We start from the raw sequence: 26,544 nt of genomic DNA, 5'->3' as shown, positions 1-26,544 counted from the left end.
CAATGCTAACGTCACGTCGGTGACGTTAATGCTGACGTCACACGGGATCATTTTAGTTATTCAGTACATCAAATTGACGTAGGATATGTAATCGTATGTAACCTGAAAATCCACAATTTTCTTCCATCGAATAGTAAATTTTCCCGAGATAGTGAAAAATTATCCCTTATATAAGAATAAAAAGTTGACAGTATTTTATAAATATTTTGGAAAAATTGGATAATTTTTGTTTTTTCGAACACATTTTTCATTTATTTTGTGCATGCAGAAATATCTTTCATTCAGACTGAGCTGAGCAGTTGAATCTGCATGCAAGCAACGTATGTAGGTACTAGAAAATTTTTCGATCAATTTGAGAGAGAAATATGTCGAGTGAAAATGATTTCTTAATCTGAATTACTTTTGGGAAAATGTTCGTCTTGAGACGTGTTTGAATTTTTTGGCGAAAATTTATTCGGCGAAACCGGTTTTGCGAAACTTTTGAATCAACGTATCAAAGTAACAGCTGATTACGTATCACGCAATCGCGCAGGCGAGTCTTTATTATTCTACATAATATAAGCACAACCGTGGAATTTTAGAACCGAATCGCAACGTTGCACGATATGTGATGTACGATTAAAGCGATGAAAAAGATTGTTCGAAGAAAGAAAAACGCATGCAAAGTAATTTCGGGAAAATAATGAAAAGAATTTCAATAACGAAAAGGTAAAAAGTATGAACAACCGAATAACTCATTGCCGGAAATAAATTTTGAATTTGCATATTTCATCCGCGTGATTAATATTATAAAAAGGGAAATTCGGGAGATTACGTGAATCATTATTATCGCACTATATTAATATATTATCTATTAACGTCCAGCGAATTGATATTTAGTTATTCATGTTATTCTATGAAGATTGGTTTAAACTAATTAATATTCACCATGCAATTAACACCGGCCAATCTCAAATTTAACACCGATCCTATTTCTCGCGGTTTTTGGAATCACGGATTTTGCCTGCCGTGCCGAGTCCAGCAAATTCGCAACCAATTTTCGCAAGCCTCGAATAGACGATCGCTCGATCGCTGCTTACGCGAACTCGAAACAGCCTGAAATAGACTCTATCAATCACTCTGTCTCGCCGCTTTTGAATTACCGCACGATTAGCTAATAGATCGAGCTTCTAGGACTCACCCGAATTTCCTGCAACGTCCCAGGAAACCGTTTTATTGGTACTTGAAGAGTTGCGGTGCGAAATAAGCTGCTGAACAGGATGAAGTGAAAATATGGAAGCATGAAAAATTGGAATTTTCACGACCTTCCTTCACTTCTCACACGCAATTCGTACGTTTTCGTAAATTTTTCGTCCTTAAGTATCCACAAATACGACTTGTTATTGTATCATTTTGTTATTTAATGCTGTTTCGTTGCATAATTCATAAATCCTGATAAATTTTACAGCAGGTATAATAACTATGAAGATTTATTATCCGTGTGCTTACTCCAATTTCACTTTATTACATTTTATGCCTGTGCTTTCGATTGAAATCCAATTTAATGTGTATGACTATTTTAATCACGTGACCGACGTGAAATCCTGATTTAATGCGATTCTATACACAGACAACAGAAATATAAACTCGAGTTAGAGTGAAATATCATTCTCTTTGAATTCGTAATATGATAGAAATGATTTCGCGAACTCACGTCAAATATTCATCTCATATATCCGACGAATTCCGAGCTGTATTATATATAAATTATACTTTCCCTTGTAAAACTCATCCACCACCACCACCACCACCACCTGTGCTTTTACGCCGTCTTCATTTTCCTCGCAACCTTCGACCCCTTCCTTTTTATGATTCTCATCCCTTTCCCTTTCCGCCCTCGCAGCTGCCACTCAACTTCGTTTCAACGGCGATAAAAAGTGCGCGTTTCAAACTTACGCTAGGCTTGGAAGTTTTTTTGCTCTTTTTTTTTTTTTGTTTTCGTTTTATATACATTGGTATATACTCACGTTTACGTGAAACGCGAGACACACTTTCCTCTGGATGACATCTTTCTTTTTCGCTTCTTACTTTTATTATCGCTTTTATTTTTTTCAAACGCAAAATTCAATGAAACTGAATCACAGGGTAGATACCTTAAGAATCAACGAGAAGTTTCTTCTCTCTCACTTTCTTTCCGACCTTCTAACACTTGCACTTTTTTCAAAATTCTATTCTCACTAGAGACGTTATTCTGCCTTGTGGACTTCGTAAAAACTACTAAATCCTCGTTTCGTTTTTAAGCCTCTTACATTCTCTGCGGACATATTCGGCAAACTCTACTTCAGGAGAATAGAAAAGATAAAAACGTGACGTTTCTGCCAGCTCAGGTAAACCAGACCCGGTCATTTGACCTGAAAATCTGCAACCGTCTCATTGTCTCATTGAATTTCTTTGCAAAAAGTAATCTGAAGCTGGAATTAAGTGTTGATGGTTCAGTTGAGGTGTAAAAAATTTTCAGAATATACAAATAGGGCTTCTTTAACTCAGGTAAAGTGAAGTTTCGTGTAAGTTTTCGTGAAATTATTATACTCTCGAGTGCCAGGCGGATCTGATAAAAGCAGTCGGGATATGTTATATGTATACAGTACATGTATTATGCAATTTATGTGCGTAAAAGAAACGAAAAGCGTAAATGGAGGTGAACTCTGAAAGCTGTGCGAAAAGAGCAGCTTCACACATTTGCACCATTTCGCCATACGTATATATATATATATATATATTTTTTTTTTTTTTTCTTTTAAATTTTCCCACCAAAAATAGTCGCCCCCCCCCCCCCCCCCCCTCATGATCATGATGGCCTTGATAAGAGCCGAGGACTTTTATCAAAGCGTTCAATATTAGAGAGTGTCTGAGCCTAAAATTCGAGGGTGAAAGGAAAAGAAGCGTCAACTTGCGGAGAAGCAATTTTGAGGTGAGCTTTCACCGGCGTAAAACAATATAAAAGTATCTACACGATTTGAATAAGGGAATTAATACTGCACGAGCTTGGCTGAGAACGAAGGGAAAGGTAAAAAAAGGAGACGAAAATTCAATGAAAGAGTTGGAGAAATTGCATATTCATACAGGCAATCAGTGCGACGTTGCAGGTTGGGTAAAGTGAAAAATTAAAGATGAATAATAATCGATTTATTATTACGTCAGATGCTGCAGCCGAGTTTGGCGACTAGCCGAAATATCATTTTCAGAATAAATTGAAAGTGCTGGAAGAAAATTTATTCGTAAGAAGGAGGTATGGAAATTTTTTTTCTTGCCATTCATCTTAGGATTGTTTTTGATATGGATTTAGGAAAATTATGAAAAATAATCAGATATCTTGTTTAAAAGATACAGAACCGAAATAAGTTGAGACGAAAAAATTTCCGTAAGAGAGCTTCTTCGGTCCAAAATACGTAGCTTTTTGCTCTTTTTAAAAGTATAAGCAAAAATTTGCAAAACTTAGCCAATAACTTCTTGTTATCGAAACTAAAGAATAAAAATTATCACAAATTTTTTCAACGTCTCCTCTCTCTCTCTCTCTCTGTCTCTCCTACATTTTAACAGAAGCCGTAATTTGAGTCAATTATAATTTAAAAAATGTATAATATTGAAAAGTTCGTTTATAAATATTTAATTACGTATAGAGCTAGGGAAGAAATAATTAACGAATATCAATCATCTTTGTTGCGACAAGCTATATTCCCTCGTCTCGCTAATATGATGATACAATTTATTTTCGCAAGCAGACAAGTATTACAATAAACCGTGGATGTAGATACGAATACACGAAATTCAACATCGCTCAATCGTCGCGATCTACATCAATTTCGAACAGTATCTACCTTGTCAATCGGAGCAACCCCTTAAATTATATTAATATAATTTCAGCATTATAAATACCCAAGTTGACTATTACTTCCTGTGACGGTATAACATACGCGTATTACACACATATATATATATATACATAAAACGTAATTCGACAAAGTGTATTACGCGCTGATTCTTTGTTTCTTTTTCTTTTCCTTTTTTTCATTTTTCAAATGACAAATTCCGAGCGGGATAAACGCGGAATTTAAAACAACGTTATAGTCAACGACGCGGTAATGTGACCGTCAGGAAATAATTCGAAACGACTATTATATGTGTGTATCCCATTGTTAATACGGTTTTACTGTCAAGTTTAGCACACAGTGACGGTCAGAATTTGCAACCCCATAGTAAACAACATATTATGCCGAATATAATTGAATAATTTAAATCCGGGGATTTAAATCGTGTGAAATCAAACGTTACTTATTATAAGTTCAATGAAGAAGAATAAAATTATATATCTCGGCTTTGGACCCGGCTAAGACTGTATTATTTGCGGCAAGATCGTGGAGTCGGTGAAACTGCTCGTTGGTATAACTCTGGGTACAGGGTACCCTGGGGTAAACGAAAAGCCGAGGTAAACGTAACCGCGAAACTTTGGAGACAAATAATCGAGCGAGAACGTTGAAAGCTTATAGTTGTCCTGGGCAAACTGGCCACTGAAACCGTTTGCGCGAACCAATGCGATCTGTCTAAGCCTTTCAAAACGATCCCTGTAGAATAGAAGTTTGAAAGGAGAAGAAATTTAAACGTTTAAAAAAATTGGAATCGGATAAAAAATTCAGGGGCTTAATCATTTTTTTTTTTTTTCTTTTTTATTTTTAAGGTTTTTTAATTATATAAACTTTTGTACTCAAAACGTTGATGTCTTTGTCGTGTCTTGTATTATTCATTTCTATTGGCGCAAATGAGATTATTATCTCCACGTTATTCAGTTTTTTGAGCGTTTTATCTTCCGCGATAATCTCGAGGTTTGAAAACTGCGTCTGATAATTATTTTTCTTCAAATAATGAGCGGAATTGAAGTTCTCGTTCTTTTGGTAAACTTTTTATAATAAAATACACGAACGTACATTTATTGGTTTCGTTTCATAGCCTTTATTCTCCCTCGCTTTTTAATCCTGGTATTGAAATCTCCTTTCGCATTGCTCCTCTGAATAGCGTCCGATTAATTTCATTGTAGCGAACCGTGAAGCGCCTCTCAACTTCCGTTGTTATCTCGAGTATAACTTCCGGGGAAACCTTCGTGTCGTTTCTCCTCCCTGCTTTCATCCACACACACACTCACACACACACACACACACGCAGACTATCCTTGCTCAAATAATTTTCTCAAGCTTCTCTTTTCACCTGCAGACTGCTGTGTGCTTCCTCCGGGTATAAACTTTCCTGAATTACTAGTGACTTTGATAAGAGCTTATAAACTCGTTTCTAATTTCATCTCGACGTCTACAACCCACTTTACAGCTTGACGACTGCCTGTCTGTCTTATGCAAGCTAGCAAAATAATTCAGACTGCAAACCTTGGCGAAATTCAAGGATAAACTTTAATCTCTACGGTCGTGTTAATATATTTATCAGACAATTTAGGGAAAAGCTAGATATTGACTGAGATTGAATTTAGACTGAGACTTTGTTCTTCAAGAAATTGAGCAATTAGATCTGGATTGAGATTTCATTATTCCACAATAATTCAAGCAATTGTATCTAAATTGAGATTTCAATCTTTTACTGGATACGAAGTTATTATACCTAGTTATAAAAAAATCTGATATAAATATGTTATAATTTCTGTTATTACAACATTTTTTTTTTCAATTCATATACCAATTTTTCGACAATCATCGGGATAAAAATCGTTGATCGAGGTGAGACCTTATTATTGAAAAATTGTGTTTTTATCACCCACACGTATAACGCATCGCCAACATTACGATCTGGCCATGACACACAAACCCGCTAATCTACGAATCGCGTATCACACGAAAGAATGGGAGAAAACGAAAAAGAATGAGGTAAAAAGTCGTCATAAATCATGCGAATAGGATATCAAAATTTTTTATTGAAAAATAATTATACAATAGGCATTCTCAAATTATACTTACCCATAATCTAGAAGTCAAATTATACCACTCGAGTGTTTTTTTTTTTTACTCATGCTAACATAAGCTATTCGCTTTTGGATCGAGTGAGAAGAAGGGATTTAAATATTGGGGGGGGGGGGGGAGGGGGGTTTAGACGTGAGACTTTTTCACCAATAAATCTCCGTGACTGGTTAACTAATGTAATACGCCATCAGTCACTGACAATTTTTCGGATCACTCAAAACCGTACGGTTAAAATTTTTTTTTATCGATTTCACGTGCCGATCTATTTCAGATCAAACCGTGTAGATACGTTATCATCGAGTAAGATAAATGATGAAAAGGTTTTTTAACATCGTTGGAAAAAATCCAAGCATAAACGCGTTTAAACATCGAACATGCATTGCAGATATAATGGGATAAATGCTAGAAGTCCTGTAAGAAACGGCGGGAAGGGCGGGTTGGGGGGGGGGGGGGGGGGAGGGTTATGTTTTCAAAATTGCTTTTTGATCGGTTAAATTTTTATCTTACTGAAAGAAAAAGAAGAAAAAAAAAAAAAAAGAAGAAGAGGAAAGAAAATGCTACGCGCATACAAAATGAGAGTTTATAAATAATTATTTACCTGCAGTTCTGCTGCACGTTGCAGTACCTGGAGTATATCTATGTATGTACATATATATGTATATATACATAGATATATATATATATATATATATCCGCCGGTGCAGAGGAAACTCTGCGGTGATCGATGCATGCGGCGGGATTCTCGGCCTGGGGGGCATTAGCTGCACGTACCGTGTGTAGATTTCGCAAAGTGGTTAGTCACGCGTGTCATCCTGAAGGATATACACCCACGACCTTACACGACGTCAACTGCAGCTCGGGGGGATATCTAACCAAGTACATACGTGGTATCGAACGGATCTCTGGGGGAAAAGCAAAATCATTTGTAAGGTCAAATTGTGTCAAATGATTTCCAGGACATCTTAGGGTTGTTCGAGGATATTGGAAATGGAGAAGAAGAATTTAAGGATAGTTTACAAGACTTTTTAAGGACAAAATTCAAGGGGATTTTCAGGATTGCTGGACACCATGTTTGAGGGAACATTTGAAACAATTCTATTTTGTTGATGTTGATGGAAACCACAAAATAAGTGGCTTAATTCGGCTGGAAAATAAAGAAGAATTCCACAGGAAAAGAAAAGAAAAATAAGGAAAAATTGAGCAGGGTTGATTGGACGGAATTCCCTCCGGGAGAAGGAAGGTGCTTTTGGGGTTGTTAAATACGGAGGGTTTTCCCCTTAGGGGCTGAAATCGTGCGCGTGGCTGAAACCTCGTGAGATTTGACGAGAATTTTTCAACCTGTGAGAAATTCTTCACGAGCCATTACTGACTGCAAGGTTATACGATTTAACTAATGAGAAGGCAGAGTAAAATTCTAGAAAGATAAATGACGTGATGCTTGATGGGATTGAGGGAGGAGGGGGGAGAAAAACGTCGCATTAATTCTTCGACGATCTCGAAAAATCGTCGGTCTACGTCGAAGAAAAAGTTTTTACCTTGATGAGAACCTAGCCTGCAGCTCACGGAGTTCAAAATTCACGTACGAATAAAAGAGAGTCGCTATGAAGAAAAACGGGGATGAAAAAAAGGAAATGAAAGTACTCCGTTCATTCCACGCGGGACTGACTAAGCTGAATTCCAAGTGTAATCAGGCAAGTTGAGGTACAATGAAAAAAGTGAAAAGAGTCTTTCTATTATTATTATTCTTATGATTATTATTATTATTTATTGTTTAGATTAATCTCGCGGAGTGAATTATACAGTTATTTTTTGGAAAATTGACCCGCTTTTTGATCACTCATTTTACTCAGCGATTGAAAACGCGATGCATCCTTCCATCAAATTTCAATTAAAATTCATTTAACCTCGACTCGTTACCTGCAGGTCGAGGGAAAAATATCTATTTTTTAGAGGGTAGATTTTACAGCGTAGGGTAGCAGGTGGATACGCAATATGCCGCAAGGTAACCGCATTGCACCCTGCACTCGGGGTGCAATGATACATGCAGCAGAGATATATAGCGTTGGAAATCGTGAAAAAAGTAGGAAAGAAGCTTTCGTACTGTAACGTGACATTTGGAATGCAAATTTATTCGAGAAGCTCCCCGAACTTTAGACGGAACCCAAATAATTTATAATTTTTGTGGAATTAATTATGGTAAAATTAGGAAAAGAGCGCCAGAACTAAAGTAAAATTTATTTCAGAATTTTGGTTTCTTTTCGTTTTATACGAAAGATTACGATTATAATGATGAATTTTTTTCAATTTCGTTTTCGAATTTCGAGTCACGTTTGTAGATCTTTCTTTTCGAACAGTGTCGCGGATTATCACGTGTGATAAATTCAATGTGGCGTCTAAGTTGCTAAAAGAATTACAACTAATGTTGCGAATTTCAGATCTGTAGCGTTTACGATTAAATTGCGTGCGGATTACGATTAAAATTTGGATTACGCTTTATTCCAACAAAATTTATGATACTGATTACAATGTGTTTGATGGAATTACGATTACGATTAGGCGTGTTTGGTAGAGCTTAGAAATCACGATTACTCTAAGTTCTGATAACTAGGATGGGGTTTTTTAAAGTTGTGATGAGTAGGACGAGTTTTCTTAAATTTCTATTGAATCAGAAGTTAGTTAGTATAACGTTTAAACTGAAATTAATTATTTTATTAATTACCGCACTCGATCCTGCTGATTCGCAAAAAACGAAATTAGTTTTGTTTCAATTTCTTTTGGATTGCCAAAGTTCTTGTTTTATTATATTTCTTTTTTATCGCTAATATGCAGAATATAAAATTTCTGTTTCATTTTATTGAATTGGCGAGTTGTGTCGAGTCTCTCCCTCCCTCCCTCTCTCTCTCTCTCTCTTTCTCTCCACAAATTGCACATTCCCTCTCCACAATAATGAGAAAGGTGAAGCTAGACGGAGCGAAAAGACCGAGTAAAGTAGATTTCGATTAAAAATCGGTGCAATCACGCCTGACTAAATTAATTGCATTACAACCATCCGATCTAGTATCGGTTCGGCTATCGGTTAGAAAAATCAAGCTTACATCAGAAAAAAGCTCTTGACAGATCAAACGGTGCTTGAAAAGCCTAGCAATAAATTTCTTGCATTCGTTCTTCCCGTTGTATTTTATTTATTTATTTTTTTCTTTTGTTATCTTGTCTTTTTCCCTTCTTTCCAGGGTAAATTCAACGTTATAAGAACGAGTGCTTTAAATCGAGTCAACTTCACGTCGCACCTGCGGAGGGTTGAATGTTTTGTAACTTGGATTTATGCCGCGTGTAATAAATCCGCGGGCCTTTTATGCTCGCAACACTTCTCCACCCTGTACCCCTGGCCTCTCTGTAACTTGGTATTATACGAGAGACCCCACAGAGCGAAGGCTAATGCTTGAGTTAAGCCCGGATTGAGGTCGAACATCCACCGTGCAGGCAGCCTTGCATTACGCAAGACGGAAAGCCCTCGGCGTTGATGTCTGTATAACAAAGCAATTTGTCACACTCAGCTGCACGGGCGGCATTTCCTCGCGTCATGGGTGTCTTTTATTTTTTAATTTTGACAATTTGGATAAAAAATTTTAACGTCCTGCTTCTTAACTTAATCTCGAAAAAGCTCTCTCTAAATTGGATTTTTAAACGGCAAAAGAGGAAAAGATCAGAGCTTTGAGCTTCCTCGCGTAAAGGTGTAAAAAGCGCTTCGATTCGACGGTGAAAAATAAGCTCTGTGATCACGTTTCGACCCATCGTTTTCCGTCACTCTTTCCAATTTCGATCCTTCTGTAAACGAAACGTCCGTCTACTGCCATCTACTCGACAACCTTGACGATGCGATGCCAGGTGGTTATTTTCGCTTCTCCGCTGACGAGGATACGGCTACGAAAGTATTTTCTACGAGATGTCAAAACGTATTGTGTGTAATCCGTCAACCGCATCAGTCAATCCGAACTTCTGTTTTACATTTTCCGTCTGTTGGCATTGTCATTACGTGAAGGGGGAAACTTTTGACCGAATTATTTTTGCAAAAATAGATTTTGCACAAAGCGTTTATATATATATATATATATACATACTTAAATTATAAAAATGTCTTGCTGAATCGAACTGCAACAGCTTCGTGACAGACGCTGTGCAAACATTTGATCAAATTATAAACTTTCCTACATTAGTTTATACAAGTTACAGACTATATATACTGGGAGACAACTTCCAAGCAGTCACGATTTTAATTAATGATATACATATACCTTCAAGTTTGCTGCAGACTAGATATACGTCTACGAGATATACGTATAACACAGTAACGATTTTGCGTCAACCGTTCCTTTTTTTTTATTCTTTTTATATTCAACCGACAACTCATTCGGGAACAAGATACGTAATTAAGTTTTGCAAAATATAATGAATTGCTGAAAAAATTGTTACAATAGTCTGGTTCTTCTTTCCTTTTTTTTTGATTAAAACTTGTATGTTCGAAACTTTCTTCTTAGATCCGTACCAGTCGACAGTTTGAAGGGCTGCTTGATCCGGTTTTCACCGTTCCATAAAAGCTCGTTACAAACTGTGCTCGCGTGACGGAATGGAGAGAACCGGAAATGGAATCGTTTTTTCATTCAGGTCGTCCGTCAAATTACGGCGTGGGTATAAAAGTGGGAGAAAATATTAAAAGGGTTCCTGTTCCTTTTAGTCTCTATAGCGGAATGTGCCAAACTGTGTGGAGATTATTGAGAGAAGAATTGGCCAATTTTAAGCTTCCTGTTGTTCCTCGGTGAGAACCAACCCGACTCCGAGTTACTGTAATTATACGTATCGCACGACACAATAGACTTCGGTATCTTCGAGGCTAGCCTTTCAGTGCAAACCCTTTGCTATACGAGGAAAGGGTCGGACCTTCAACTTTATCCTGTGGAAAATTCAAGCCCGAATTTAATTAAGGCTAAATTTAATCGGTGAAAAAGCTGACCCGTTGAGCAACGAAGGTTATTACACAAGCAAGAAGTTAATCAACGGTCTCAACGGCGATTCCTAAACCAGCTTCAGCTTTGACTTTGATAATCCGCGTGATCTTGTTGCTTGAATTTAGTGCGGAATAGCGGAAGGATCTCTGTTATAATAAAAGAAACTATGGCTTTTATTCTTTTTTCGTTTCGCAATTTTTTCATATCCCCTCGATTTTTCACATGTGATCGGTAAAAATCGAGGGATGCTTGCGAGAATTAACTGACGAGAGTTGAGTTGAGTACTTACTACTGTCAATGGAGAACGGCTTTGTGTTATTAACGATTTGAGCCCCGCCGAGCCTAGCCGGAGCCCGCAAAAAGCCACAAATCATTCCGTACATCCTAAAGTTTATTATTTCAGAGTATTTGTTTCTTCACCGCGGGCGTCTTCGCATTTAGCAGCGTGTAAGCAGCTTAGCGTACCTACGTTTTACATATACACATGCCTGCATGCTATATTTCACTTCCCAAACACATGGTTGGTCGGTCCAACGGATATTATACCAACGTTGGTAAAATAAACCACCGAAAATAACTCTCTCTTTCTCTGTCTCTCTTTCTCTCTTTCTCTGTTTGTCTGTCTGTCTGTGTGTGTGTGTGTTTTTGCGAAAGCACGAGCAGTGCGGTAAATTAATGCCCCTTCTAAGATATTAACGCAGTCTATTACCGGCTTTGAAACTCTTCAATAATTCCTCCCCCGTGATTTTGCCATCGTTGGCTTAGCTTTCTTTAAAGTCGTCCTCTCTGCGTCGTGAAAAATCCTCGACTTCTACCTCCACACGTTTTCAGTTAATCACAATTTAATCCCGCTGCGCTATTCATTTAAATGCTAATTCCTCTGACGGCTATAAATCCACAGAAACTCGGTATATTGATGATCAGAAATTTTGCTGATCTGTTTTTCTTCGTCTTCCGCAGGCACATTTGCAAGCTTTTTCTCACTGATGAAGTAAAAACTTTCATTTCTTTCTCATACGGATGTAACATGCACTATTTACTTCGTTTTCCAGCTTTTATTGTGCTTTCGTTTCCTTCAGTTTCACAAGCTCTGTACTATATTCGTATATTAATAGACGACCGGTGTTTTTAGACGTTGCAGCTTATTTATACACGTATACATCTAGAATACAACAATTCACTATTAATGTACTCTCGCAAATTCTCCACAAAGTGCGAAATTTCAGCTGTCAGCTGGCAAACAAACAAAGATGAAACAAAATTGTGAGGCCATTTCTTTTTTTTTTCCTTTTTTCTTTCTTCTTCTCTCTTTTCTCTTTTAGTCTTTATTTCATCCACATACCGAAACTATAAGCTCCACCATATTGCGCCAAAGTCTGACCTCGGGGAGGATCACATTTACTTCCAACAATATATATATATATATATATATACATACATATTACGAGCACACGGCCTAAACTTGTTGAGATTTCAGTCTTACCGATAAGCTCCAGTGTCTCTCTTTTATGTTTTCCTGCCTCTCGGCAGCCTAACTTTGTTCCATATTATTCTATATGGATACACGTAGGATATAATATAAGTCACAGGTTGAGAGGGCAGGAGAAGCTATACTTTCGAAAGAATTCAATGTACAACTTTACTTTCTTCTTGATTTTCTCGATTCTTGACAGTACCTTATACATATATATACGATCTACACAATATCAGAGGCTCAAGAAAATGTTTCTTTAAAGAACTCCACCAAGAGTTACTCAAGATACGAGACAATATTTACTCACACCGTTCATCTACGCTTAATGGAAACATCGTAAATTCTCGAATATTTTTAGTTACTTTCTTACGCATCAACTCGTGACGAGACAACAGCAGTGATAATTAGCTTATTATTTCTTTAGACCGCAGCCACTGCACGAACTTACATCCTTTTAGACCGCAAACACTTTCCATACTTCAATTCGCATCTGCAACAGTCATCTTGTCGATATAGTAACAACATATTTATACAACACTGTGTGTGCCCAAGAAAACTGGTTCATAATATATTTACGCGTACCTAACAATAAAAACAGACAGTGTTCACAACCAGGCGAGTCCAAGAGGCCATAGTCCATACCAAAGTGTCACCCACCACTCTCCTTGGCAAATTCCATACACTGGCTGTTATCGATTGTCAGCCAGGCCAGCGCAGCGCCGAGCTAATTCCATCATTCCACCTCGGTCCCATCGACACCGGAACCAGCACCCTCTCGTCTCGACCCTCCAAACCCTTCATTTTTCCAGCTCACTTATGGGCTTCTGGCGCTTCTGCCTGGGCCCGAACATTATCGACTCACGCCGGAAGCTCCCGCCTCGAACAATGGTTGAAAGGAACGATTCCCGGTCGGGAAGTGCCGATGTATCGACCAAGAGCTGACGGAATCATTCCTCTGTTACAGGTAGTCAGGTAGTCAAGACTGCTCTAACTCTCAGCGAAATGGAGAAGTTCGGACAGCCTCTCGGAGGATCCTGTGCCGGCTGATAACCGCCGGCTGGTCCCAGGGACCCAGGACTTGGTCTCGATGACAGTATTCCACGGGTTCAGTGGACGCTTGCCAATCTGGTCCTGCGGCTGGACTTTTGGCTGACCGCTAGTGGCAGCGGACGTGGGGCTCCAAGGAGGCGCGGTCCAGTCCTGGCCCGCCACCCTGGAGGCATGGTCCTTTGGGCCACCATCCTAATTCTGCAGGGAGCTGGCCTCGTCGGTTGGTAGAGGGTGAAGCCACCCTGACTTCTGCGCGGAGTTATGAAAGGGGCTGATTTCCCTTGGAATGAAATTTTTTCTTTTTAATTTAGGTTCGATGCCCGGTAATCCAGGGGTGCCCGAGAACATAACTGTTATGTTTGTCAACCCGACATCCGTCCGCGTTTCATGGAGCATGAGACAGGTGGATTCGGTCGATAAATACGACGTGACTTACAAGCCGACCGATGCCAGGTGCGTTCATTGCTATTGTATACGATTTTGGTTGATGGTGAAGGGTTGGAAGGGGTGAGGAGGAGGAAAACTTACCCTACGACGTTGCGTGTTTATTGTCGATGTTGTACGACGTTATAGCTAGACTTTTTACTCAAATGCAACGCTTAATCGCTCGGCGAAACTGCTTCGCGAGCGCGATAAGCCGAACATTAAAAAGGAAACCATTGAATAGCGAAGTTCCATTAAAGGCGAACGAGCGGCTTGGTCGGAGGGGGTGAAAATCTCGTTTAAATTTAAAAGCATTCCGAGGAGGTATTGTGTCTGACAATTAGTGAGTCTGCTTCAGATCTCGTTTTACATGCTGTAAAAAATAATTGCTACATTCGTTACTTACTTTCGTAAATTGTACAACGGTGTCTTACAAATCGATTGAAAATTTTATCGGTTTGAGAATATTCTTTCATTGCGGGGAAGAATTTTTAACCATATATGAAAGTATATTAGCGGTTTTTACAAGATCGAAAATATTGCAGTGAGATTCATTGAAATAATATGAAAAGAATTCTGAGAGCGAGATTGTTTGAAAATATTTACCGCAGGTACTGAACAGGATTCTATTTTTGTACGAAGATTTATTTACTCGACTTTATTCTAGGTGATCTTCTACACTCACTTTTACTGGGTATTTAATGAATTTGTACTCACGTTTACTTTACCCTGCCGCATATCAAAATACAATACCTAACGGATTACTCTCGGGTCGGTGGGACCCTGCAATGCTGTCGTATAGAGAAGACAGGTACAAAGCATTGAAACTTTTCATCCGAATACGAAACTCCAAGGTACCGCATCCCCGCATAGCTATGTAGATCGTAATCTAAAGCAAGTACTTTGAAAATTCACTGAAAGAAATATCCGACCAGAACGATCGTGCTTCTATTGAAAAACAAAAACAAACAAAAAAGCAAAACTTTATATGTAGAAATAATTCTAAATAAGGAAACATATCCTTGACGTAGTTTACAGATAGATTTCTTTTTTTTATTTCAATCATTTACATCTGTAGTATCACCATATAATAATGTAGCTCTATTCAAAGAAGTTTCGGTAAATTATTCTCTTACATTTTTTATACTCAACGTTATTAATTACTTTGACTATCGTATTTGGCTCTCGCAAAGAAGTCATTTCAATTTACTAAATCCGTTTGAACTAATTAAAAATAGTCACTTTTTAGAGATAATTTCTTTCAGTGATCTAGAAGCTTACAAATCTTTACTGACGTGGCTTACGCTAGTCCTTTGCATCGTAGGTACTTGTATTACAGATACGAAGCAATTCATCCATGTATTTCATTTTACAAGTTATTATACATGTCTATGTAACAATTTTTTTTTTCGAGATTCGACACTGCCAAGCTTTTCGCGATCTCGGGATAAGTAAATAATGAAGTGGAAAACAAAACGCTTCGTGAGCCCTAAAGAATGCATTTTATGCACCTATCGTTTGAAAGGTGACATATTAGTTGCATACTTGCAGGCTAAGTGCTCCCACGTTTTGTCCCACCGTTTCACTATCGAAAAATGCGTAAGAAATAGAAAGTAAAAAACTGATCCATATAATAGACTATGTACTCCTCGTCTCTCTCTAGTATATAAATATCTCGTTCATAGTCAATGTGACCTATACAGGAGCTGTCCACCTGTCGTTATCCGCGGTGAAAAAAACTTCTACTGCATTGCATTTACTGTTTTATGAAAAAACGCGACATTTTTACCCATGAAATTACTGTAGTTTGCACGACTGTAATTTCTCCGTATGATAAGTATTCGTGGTATTATAGTGGAAACTTTAACCATTACAAATTGCAGCATTCTTTATTCTACCCAAAAATTATAGTGAGTCCAACAGCAATTATTTTTACGTGTATAGTGGATTCTGTTCCAACAGCGCTTGAATAACGCACCGGAAATGTGCGATATCTGGGTACATAATGCAATAGAGAATACTTTGCAGACCCTTGAAATAAAAGGCCCGAAATGCCCGAGGGCAGAGCGTCGAGAAACAAAGAGCTGAATTTTACCATCGAATTAACGAGCTGCCTGAGTCGAGTCGAAGATTTCTTTACGGTACCTTGTGCGTCTGCTCTTTATACGTATTCCCAATTTAATGTTTGCCATTGTCGAGTGACTGAAAAGAACGAATTATAAGACAGCGGTGAGACGGTTTATAGTCGGTATAATAATGCTGGCTCCGAAGCAGGTCGTTACTACGAGACACTTCCCCCAATAATCTCACCCCAGGGTTAATACTGCTTGTATCTGTCATTTCCACCTTCAGCAGCTCGAAGATTAAAGCTTAATCGCGGTGCAGCGTGGCGCATGAAACTTCTCAGAATCCATAGTCAAAGATAGCATCACAATGTCAAAGTGGTTAGTTACAGGGTCGTGGCGATTGTCGCTGGAAACAGCGAAGCAGTTACACTGAGTGGCCTGCGTGCTGACACTCAGTACCAGCTTTTTGTCACGGCAGTTCGAGCTGGAATAAGGCTGAGGAGTCGTCCCATCGTCTTCCGAACGCTAGGTAAGCCCGGATCGTTAAACTTACACCTTCGCCTGGGTCTCTCTCGGGAAACCCAAGCTGTTGACGTCGAAACGAAGATGGGAGCTCGAGACTACAAAGAAACAAAACGACCCGGGGTCTCTGATTGTCTGTCATTTCCAACCTCCGCTAAACTCTGAAGGACCACGATGCTTCAATCTACGGTTCACTTTATCGAAGAACTTGAATACGGGTGGGAAATCTATAAATTCGGAGCTTGAAAGGTTTCCACCTTTTCTTTTGCAGTAATGAAAAAAGTTTCGAAATTTGAAGACGCATTTAATTCGCTCTTTCAATCGGGCTAAGTAATGCACGTTGTGATATTACGCTTGCGATTTTTGAATGAAATCGTTTATGTTCCAGGAATAATTTCAGAGGGTAAATCTGCCTGTATTTATGCAATTCAGTGTACGGTTGAACAAAATCCGCCTGCAGTTAGGCAACTGCAATTATACATCGACGATTCGTGATTGCCGGAATGCAGGCGGAGTTTTATGGATTGTACACTGATTTGCATAAAGGCAGGCGGATTTACCCTCCTATGCAATTATCCTTGGGAAGTTTCCGAGGAATAACTCGATATGTCATTTCTCATTAGTCTCATCGTCGTTATTTTTGCGCTTTTGATATCCATTTCATATCATCTCTGGATCGATCTAGTGCCGTCCAACTTTTCGAACTGCAAAATGGCCTCCACTTGAACTTTTGAACAGTTATAATTCCAGCAAGTATCAAAGAAGCTTCGTAAAATTAGGTACCTGTAACAATGTCCAATTGTGATCAGCTTATTTTCTACATCATTTGTAGAACCGCCGAAGACGTCGCCGCAGCAGGACGCAGCTGGAGCTGTGACTGGAGGTCCTGTGACGCCGCCAGGTCCACCATCGGCTCATCAGCCTCAGGCCTACATTCAAGTAAGTACAGGACGACATCTCCGCGAAAGTTTGTCCTCTTGCAAAGGCAAACTTTGGGCAATTTAGCATAACTTGGCAAGGGGCTTACAGTATATTTTAGAATTTCACAAGGGCGCCTGCAGAGGTATTTGCATGCCTTTACAAGCCCGAAATTCTTCTCGCAGATCCGGGGGGTCGAGGTTGGAATCGTTGTGTTGGTCCTGGTCGTCTGGGCCGGAGCGATTGCACTGTTTTTTAACAGGTGGGGAAAGATAAGGATGCTGCTTCCTTACCAGCCTGACTACAAGGAACAGCTCAAGGTTCCCGGAACCGGTGTTTGTGCCGCTGCCACCAACACCTGCAACCAGCACTCGACGCAACACGCCTGCTCTCAGGTAGCTATAATCAATGAGCTTATGAGCTTTAGCAAGGGGCTTTTCCGCCCCTCCAGAGTTACCCGCTGCGTCTTTTTGCTCGTTACTCTTTTTTCTCATCGTTTTCCTGGTGGCCCGTTTCACCATTCGACGGTTATCTCGAGGCTTCGCTGTGGGGCCAATTTACCCCAGCAGCTAAAGCTGAACGAAACGTTTGAAACGTTATACCGATACGAAAGCTCTTTCGCTGTGAACAACGTTTGTGCCATTCCGAATAGAGATTGTTGAGAAAGCTGCGATGTCTAGGTATTCGTCACCGATACATTCGAGAAGTTTATGAAACGATATATATATATATATATATATATACAGGATGAATAATGGGAACCGAATTTCATGAAATATTTTGTCAAACTTAACGAAATCGTTGCTGACATGGAAAGAAAAATATTTGGTTATATACGCGATTATACATTAAAACTCTTGCTGATCAAACGAGACTTCCAAAAATATCCACCATTGTTGGATCAATTGTTCACTAATAGGGGTTGGTGAATGTTTTATCGCTGATTTGCTCGACGGATGACAGGTGATACAGAGTGAAAAATGTGTTGATTGATAAGCTTTTTTCAATTTTGAATATCCTTACTTATATAGTATATCTTTGATTGTACCTAACAACGTCTATCAGACAAAGCGAGTCTCATTGGATTTTCGTATCATGTCTTTCACGTTTTGTATAATATCTATGATATTATTTATAAAGATCTGTCAGAAAGATTTACGACGAACTTGAGGGTAACGAAAGAGGATAAACAGAACTGTAAGATGAAAATACGTGCGACAGTTGGGTTTCAGTTTGTATATTACGTTCCTGAAACGAGAACAGTTATAAATGGGTATATTTTTAATTTCATTTTAGATGTACTGAACACTGCGGATTATCACGGATGAGAAAAAGAGATATTAGGAAAAGAGAGGTTCGAAAAGGCGAGTTTTAAATTTGACAGACGCTGTTGGTAAATACATAACATATGTTATACGTATGTATACGCTCCATGTACATAGGTTGTGTGTTTAGCTTTGTGTTTAGCCTATGAAAGTACCACACACACACACTCTGTATTATCACGTCGTTGTCATACCGTCTTATACAGCTTTCGTTATCGGTGTATTTCTAATCTATAATAAATTTGAAAAATCATTTTCAAACGTTATTTTTCAGAAATCGCATATAGTCGAGGAAATTATTTCCCTGTGAAAATATCTGTGTGTGTGTACGTAAAGGTCAGTACTATACTGCAAAATATTGACCTTTTTACGGTTTCCACGTAAATGGAAGTAGGTATATACATATACCTATATAGCATAGAAAAAATTTTATAAGCGATACATATAGTAACGCCCGGAAGTTTTCTTCTGCAAAGTAATTTTTTTTACGATGCGAACATTGATCAGCGAGAGGAAATTATGGAGGATATTAAAAGACGTGTAAAAAACAAAAAGCTCCAACTTTGAGATCCGGTGTCTTTCAAGCAGCCACGCGTGTGCACGTTTCACATAAAAAGGATAATCAATCACACCGATGCGATACTCTTCAATTATAAGAAAAGGGTGTCAGTTCTGTCAATTCGATTTTTCACATAAAATTTTCCAGTTACGCGATCCTTTTTAAATTTATCAATAAATGAGATACCTAGTATCATAACAATCAGAACGCGCGGATACGCGAAAATGGCTGTGTTTTCGCGAAAATCGACGTGATTTATACCCTTCGAAATTAAGCAACCGTGAAACGTGTGATTATATATAATTTTAGGATATCCATTTGTTCTGTCCAAATCTTTTTCATCGTATATACAAAATGACAGCGTAGATTCGAAGAACAGAAAGTAAAGGTTAAAGAGAAAAAAAAAATTATCGAACCGTGGGTTCTGATGATGATTACAATGATGATGCAGTGCGGTGGCGGTGGCTGCTGTGTCCTGGAGCAGTGCTTCCATTATCCAAGACGAGCGAGGGATCCTCGCGATTGCGGATGTCAATTCGCTCTACTCCACAGGGCAGACATCGCGTGACCATCGGTATATTCAGTATTCCTCGACGAGTATTGAGTATCCAGCTATGATATAACGCAGTATATTCAATGTTTCACTTATTTTCACGCTCACGCAAATTCGTCGAATTATCACGAATTATATACGTACAAGATCTGCTGGACCAGCAGGATAGATAATTAGTTATATGCAATTTCGCAGAGACAGAAATAATAATTTGTCGCAATCACGCCTAAAGTGTCGCTAAAATATGTTGCGAAATTACACTCCTCTCGCTCGTCCGGCGGATCCTTTTCACCATTTGCAATATCAACTTGATTCTTTCCCAACGGATAAAAAATCGCCATACGCCATACGTTTGCCACGTGATAATATATTCTAATATGCACCATCACGTTCTCCCATAAAATGCAAAAACTGTCCGGTTCGGGAGCCGGGAGAGAGTGTCGAAAATTCCGAATCTGAATCGTGTCAACGTTTCAGAATCAGATGATGGTCCTGAATATTGATGGCCAATGAAAACCGAGGGAATAATAACGACGCTCTTTCCCTTCTTCTTATGCTCGAAACGGTGTTGATATGCGAAAAGCACATTCCAGACACTTTTAGCACTGCAAACACCTGAGCCATGCTGCAGCCCCTGTTGATTGGTCACGACTGCACTATTCTTTTATCTTAATTTTTTACTATTAAGTTTCGCCGAATCAAATTTGAATAACATATATATATTGTGGAAAAGTTCTTGAATCACTGTTTGAAAAAAACAGTGTGTTGAGAGCATCGTAAATTCTATACATAATAAAAATAATATCGCTCGTTAATTTGTTTACAGATTTACAGTTTAAGATTTTCTTTTTAATTGTGTATTAGTGTGTGCGTGTGTTTATTTGTACAGCAAATGCACAACATTTTGCTCACTGAATCTATAGCAATATTTTGCAAAATTTAAGAGAGTTTTGTAAAGTCAAAATATCACACAATATTTCCCATCTTTTTCGTTCGAATGTAAACTCGGTTTATTCAATAAGAAATTTATAAACTGAGAAATTGATTCGAGCTATTTTTGAAATTACTGATTCGTCGATAAATAGGAATATAAAATTACGAGCAACTATTGAATATGGACATGTTGTCAACGTCTTTCAGCATCTGCACTGGTCGAACCACCACGTCGATTCTCTAGACAGCGCTGGTGGCCTCGGTTGGCCAAGGCCTACAAGACCCCGTGTTAATAGCGCGATAGACGTCGCCGGGTTTCTGTCCCAGGTGAGTTTATGGGGTTTCGTCGAATGGCGAAGCAGATGAAAAAAAAAAAAAAAATAAATGGAAGCAAAAAAAAAACAACAACCCGAGTAAAGTAAGAAAATTAGTGTGAAATAAACGAAGAAATTCAACGAAAAATATGATATTCGAACAGATCAGTTCGTTCTAAATTTAAACCGTCAATTGACGCGGGTTTGCCGCCATGAATAATTAATGAAAGAAATGAATGATTGGAAAATGCCAAAAGTTTACAAGTTAATTCTATGCGGTATGCGGCTTATCGTGCAGGCACATCACATCAGGCTCGGAGTCATTCGGTTGAACTAATGATTATTAACGACCTCAGCTCTGATCTGTAAATAATTTATTGTTAGCCTGGAATCGCCATGTAACGACGCTGCAACCTATGGAACTACTCGGCGTTTCTACTTTGCCTTTTGGATCGATTCGTTATTCCATTCCGCCGTGTATAACGTGACCCTTATCTGTTAACACCGGCGAAAAATTATCTACCTTGTGGTTTTAATATCCTAGAAAACGAAGATCCGGGTTTCGCGTTTTGCGAAATTATGGGCTGATTCCAAAATCGACCCGAAATTGTAATGCCCGGTTGCCTATCTGTAGGCGCGCCAAGTGGGACTCGCAAAGTAAAATCAATCGAATCTGACTTAGATTTTCAACAATTTTGAAACGAAACATCGATATATAAGGTTGGATTTACATTTCCATTTTTTTTCTCCTTTTTCTATGGTCGAAGAAATCTTCGCAAAAAAATCAATCTAGAACTAATAAAACTTGCTTGCAAAAATTGCACTTTGTGGAAAGCGATTAACGGCTGTGATTCAAACCGCATTCTGTGTCCGAAGGAATTCGTGCGGCGACACGGTTCGACTTCGAGGCTTTGTCGGAAAGTTCGCAGTGCAGATAATTTGCCGTTGGCGGCTTCGAGCAGCCGTCAACACGATCAAAGGGGACTCCACAACCTCCGGGACGATCTCGGCGAGGATGAGCGACCCGACGACCGCGAGATTTTCCTCAAGTCTTCTTCCGGGGGGAATCAGGATTCTGGAGAATCGCAGGACCGCAGGACTCCTTTAGTCAAGGACGAGGAGGGTGCCTCGGTGGCGCAGATAAATTTGGAAAATTTACCCAAGGAAACCGAAACTTCGAGCCAGGAATCCTCCTATCAGCTACACGGCTTGAGGTTAGTTATTTAGAAGGTTTTACAAAAAGTTTTCCAGCTGTTTCCTTCCCTGTTTTCTCATTTCGTCGTTCAATCATTCTGTTTACATTACGGAATCGAAGCGCGGATTTCAGTGGGCAGGTACCTACATCCTCCCGAAGTAAAGTAAACTCGATTAAATATTTTACATCTCTGATCAATCGAACTTTCGCCCGATGGAAAAGAAAATCTAATAAATAATCCTGTCGGTTAAACATTTTCAATTATTCACTGAAACCTAGAATATAAAACTCAAGTAATTATAATTGTTGAGTGTGAACAGTGAGCATTTTTCAATCTGGTATCCATAAGAATAAATAAAAATAAGTCTTGTATTCATTCAAATGCAATTTCTCTTCTACAACATTCTTAGATCCAGCACGTGAAAAATTCTTCGAACACTTTACCATTCAACGTCAACGCGATTTGTGGAAAACCTTTTTATATCCCATCGACGTCAACGTGCTTTTAAATATTCACAACCAAGTCACAGAACAATTTTGCTACAGAGACGTCTCGTCTCGTCTCGACCCACATAGAAAATCACTTTTCAATTCATCGATCCATCAGTTTACACGTGTGCGATTGAAACGAATGAAATTTATCCGCAGAACGGTCAATCAATGCCGATTCATACCACCGCAGACTTTATCGATTTGTTTAATTTCTTTTTTCGAATTCTCCATTCCTGAAACTTTCATTTCCTGTACAGTTGTTTCAACTACTGCATTGCCTATTTTGCATTGCTATAACGAAAACAAAAGATACGTTTTGTAATATTCCGTATTAAATAGCAATAATCTTGAAATATTTTTAAAACTGGTGACAATTTTTATTTCCGTTTATGATAATTACAGGTGATTGAATTTTTTCAAAATCGATTAATCGACTAGCATATGTATTTAGGAAGTTGTTAGACACATGCTTAAAAATATTCATAAATAAATTATGGCCCTGAAGTAAAAAAATTTCAGCCATCAGGAAATTACTCAGACGTATATTGTTGCATGAAATTGGCAGTTCAATTTTACTGCTCGGTTTTACTGGCAAAAATTGGTGGGACTAAATGTTCGGTCCTTCATTTGACGTGACCACTGTGCAAACACGTTTCAGGGAGGCTGCAGGGGCAACCCCGTCCCTTATGGCTCGCCGTTTTGGGGGATGGCGTGTCAGCGGAAGTCACGAATACGTCCGATGTCCGGTGCGTCAGCCTGCCTCAATTGACGAGCGGTGAGTTACCTAATTTGCAAATATCGCTTGAGCTGCAGGTTTGATGAAACCGTTTCGACGTTTACGTAAGAGAAAATTAAACAAAAAATTCAATGGTACAGTAAAAAAATTGCAAACAAGATTGAACTTGGGGATAAAAAATTTATTGAAAAAGGGAAAGGCGATATTATTATTCGAAATTTCGTTAGTTTTTGCGAGAGTTCAGATTTTTTCATTGCTGTCAATACTCGATCTTATTTTTGTGCGGATGAGTTAAGGGTTGTAAAAATTTAGTTCCTTCTGTGGTAATATTTATGAGCAAAAATATTACTCAGTGGTTTTTAGGATTAGATGTATCGTATCTGGGTACCAGGGATTACGGGATTACACGTATTTGTCCAAAAAATTCTACGAGAGAAAAATGAGGGGATTGAAGAAAGGAAGTTGTTTGTTATTCCAAGCTGTTTAAAAATGGTTTAACGCAAACATTACATTTTTTGGGTAAAAAGAGCCGTGACTCATACATATATGTATACAGAATCCGTATACGTCGGTCAGAGACGAGTATAATTTGAAAATGGTAAATGAGTTGCGAGATACACCGATTGACCTGCAAAATTATTATGAGGCTACCTCGATTATTCAAGTAATCGAAAACATCGATTACTAGATTAATCGGAAAAACGATTAATTAAAACCGTTGATTAACCGATTAATCGAAAAAATCGGTTTATCTGAAAACCGATTAATCGGAAAAATCGATTTATCTGAAAACCGATCAATCGGAAAAATCGATTTATCCAAAAACCGATCAATCGGAAAAATCGATTCATCTAAAAACCGATCAATCGGAAAAACGATTAACCGAAATCGTCGATTTATCGGAAAACCGATTAATCGGAAAAACCATTAACCGAAATCGTCGATTAAACGATTATTCGGAAAAACAATTAATCGAAAAAGTCGATTCGAATCGAATCTGCCGAATAATCGATTAATCGCACAGCACTACCCTCTATCCTTTCTTCGGAATTAAAGAATATTAGTTTAAATTCTAATATTTATAGTTTGACTAACTATTATTTTTATAAATTAATTCTTTCAAGATGTTTTGACAAAGTAGTACCGCGGTGCTTGTTCTTCGTTTATAGATATTACCGTCGATCCTGCGAGCCAGATTTCGCGAGATTGGGTCGTCACCACAACCATCAGTCACATCATCATCAGCAGCTCCACAGCGATCATCATTCCAAGAGTTGCGATTACGCGCGACGCGCAACACCGGAAACGAGCGGCACCGAACCGCAGCATTTCGGTCTCCCGATTCTGAGCATCTCCGAGCCAAGTCCCCCCGACGAAATGGACCGCGTTGACGAGTACTTGTAGAATTTGCTTGCCGAGGAGTTCGTCGAGGAACTCCTCGTGTGACCGCGGAGCAACGCTCGCGTCACAGTCGTCATCCTCATCGTCATCGTGACACTCGTCAAGCCGTGTGAGGACTTGTGATAAAAGCATAATATATACACTTACATATATATATACATAATCCGCACTCTTGCATGACCGCGATGTGAACGATTTAAAAAAAAAAACCGGTACACGTAAAACGCACCTTGAAACTGAGTTAATCAGGTTTGTGATGTGACGTCGGACTTCGATCATCCTTTTCTAGCCGGGAATTTGGAAAGAAATATAACTTGACATGCCTTGAGAGAATCTATAATTCCAATGAAATCTAAGCACATATCTGCGTATAAAGATCATCGCGACTTCAGGGATCTCGACGTTTCGATACACTTCAATCAAGATCAAACGAAGCTTGAGTGATAATCATAAAAACCCTGTACAGGTACATGTAGGATCTGGAATCGTGTGTGTACAGGTGAAAGAGCACACGCATGCACATAGTTTTACCCACGTTACGAATTGATGAACATTATGAACGGTAATTAAAAACCACCCTTTGACGTAACTTAAATTATACACCGCGTGATTAAATAATTCGAAGAAGGCTGTGGTGGTGATTATTTCATCAACGATAATTAATTTTGCGATGATATTTTCACCTGTGAGTATGAAAAGCACGGCTCACTGCAGGTTTTTGTATTTGATAAACGGCAATATGGCGCCAGAAGGTTCGATCAGCTGATCTGTCGTTTCGTGTGGATTACACGCTTCTAAGAACGCAGGAAAGCTCGTGCAAGCCGTTGCGCTCTTCTTTCGTAACTTTAAGTTGAGAATAATTGAAAAATCGGATAAAGAACCAGTTTTATAATTAAATACGAGGGAGTACTCCGTGATTTTTTTGCATTGTCAACCGGATTACGTCATTCGGTTAAATGCTGAAGTCATTAATTAGTCCTCTTCTCGTTAGGCTAATGCGCATCCGGATTATCCTTAGAAAGAAAAAAAAAACGAACTATTCAAATCTGACGCTGACAAGAGATCGATTTTTGTTTCTATCTTTTTTTCTTTATATACCATGTATAAGTGTTCAAAGTATTTCTGAATACGACCTGAGAATACAGTAATTATACCCAAGTCCTTCCAACGTAAAAGTTTCAGTTTTCGGTGGCTCTTGTAACTTCATTTAATTAAAAATCCTCAAGTGAGAGGCTACGGAATTTTTTCGTAAAAGTAAATAAAAAAGCTATAAAAAGCATCAAGGTTCTCATACACCAACCACACCTTCACCGAATACTTTTCTAACTCGTGTTTATTTTCTTGTTCAAAAATCCCCGGAGAAAGTAGAACAATATTAGAATCAATGTACGTAAATATAACATCACCGAGCCTTCCCTTGTTGGCATAAAAAATTATTCTTTCAAGCCCCCTTCCATTGTTTTACGTATTTTTTTTACGTTATCCCTTCCGTTCCTTGTTCTCTCTCACTCTATCTGCAAGGTCTAAAACAATGCTTAGTCATGAGGCTGCATCGTGATTTTTCTATCTAATTATCTATTTATA

At 38.6% G+C, this 26,544-nt stretch overlaps 1 protein-coding gene across 2 annotated transcripts; it reads left to right on the top strand.

Annotated features, from left to right (window-relative positions):
* Nucleotides 1–13,470: 13,470 nt before the first annotated feature.
* Nucleotides 13,471–25,116, top strand: LOC124410701. Of its 2 annotated transcripts, XM_046889284.1 has the most exons (9): nucleotides 13,471–13,743; nucleotides 13,835–13,976; nucleotides 16,402–16,541; nucleotides 17,367–17,473; nucleotides 17,638–17,847; nucleotides 21,030–21,149; nucleotides 22,013–22,350; nucleotides 23,482–23,598; nucleotides 24,729–25,116. In XM_046889284.1, exons 1-9 carry the CDS (start codon nucleotides 13,695–13,697, stop codon nucleotides 24,961–24,963), a joined length of 1,458 nt encoding a protein of 485 aa, XP_046745240.1. In that variant the 5' UTR covers nucleotides 13,471–13,694; the 3' UTR covers nucleotides 24,964–25,116. The 2 variants fall into 2 exon arrangements, with proteins under 2 accessions (XP_046745240.1, XP_046745241.1); XM_046889285.1 differs by lacking the exons at nucleotides 13,471–13,743; nucleotides 13,835–13,976 and adding an exon at nucleotides 14,562–14,757 and having other exon boundaries at nucleotides 16,396–16,541.
* The last annotated feature ends 1,428 nt before the right edge of the window (nucleotides 25,117–26,544 follow it).

Source organism: Diprion similis, chromosome 9 (genome assembly GCF_021155765.1).
Source record: "Diprion similis isolate iyDipSimi1 chromosome 9, iyDipSimi1.1, whole genome shotgun sequence".
Lineage (NCBI taxonomy): Eukaryota > Metazoa > Arthropoda > Insecta > Hymenoptera > Diprionidae > Diprion > Diprion similis.
Note: the sequence above shows the minus strand (reverse complement) of the source record. Positions and strands in the feature narration are given on the sequence as shown.

Excerpts from the sequence above, each read along its gene's own strand:
- LOC124410701 (XM_046889284.1), top strand. The coding sequence starts at position 13,695 with ATGGTCCTTTGGGCCACCATCCTAATTCTGCAGGGAGCTGGCCTCGTC. Across the intron at positions 13,977-16,401 it reads TACAAGCCGACCGATGCCAG|GGTCGTGGCGATTGTCGCTG; the intron begins GTGCGTTCATTG and ends GGTTAGTTACAG. Across the intron at positions 21,150-22,012 it reads TCGCCGGGTTTCTGTCCCAG|GAATTCGTGCGGCGACACGG; the intron begins GTGAGTTTATGG and ends CTGTGTCCGAAG.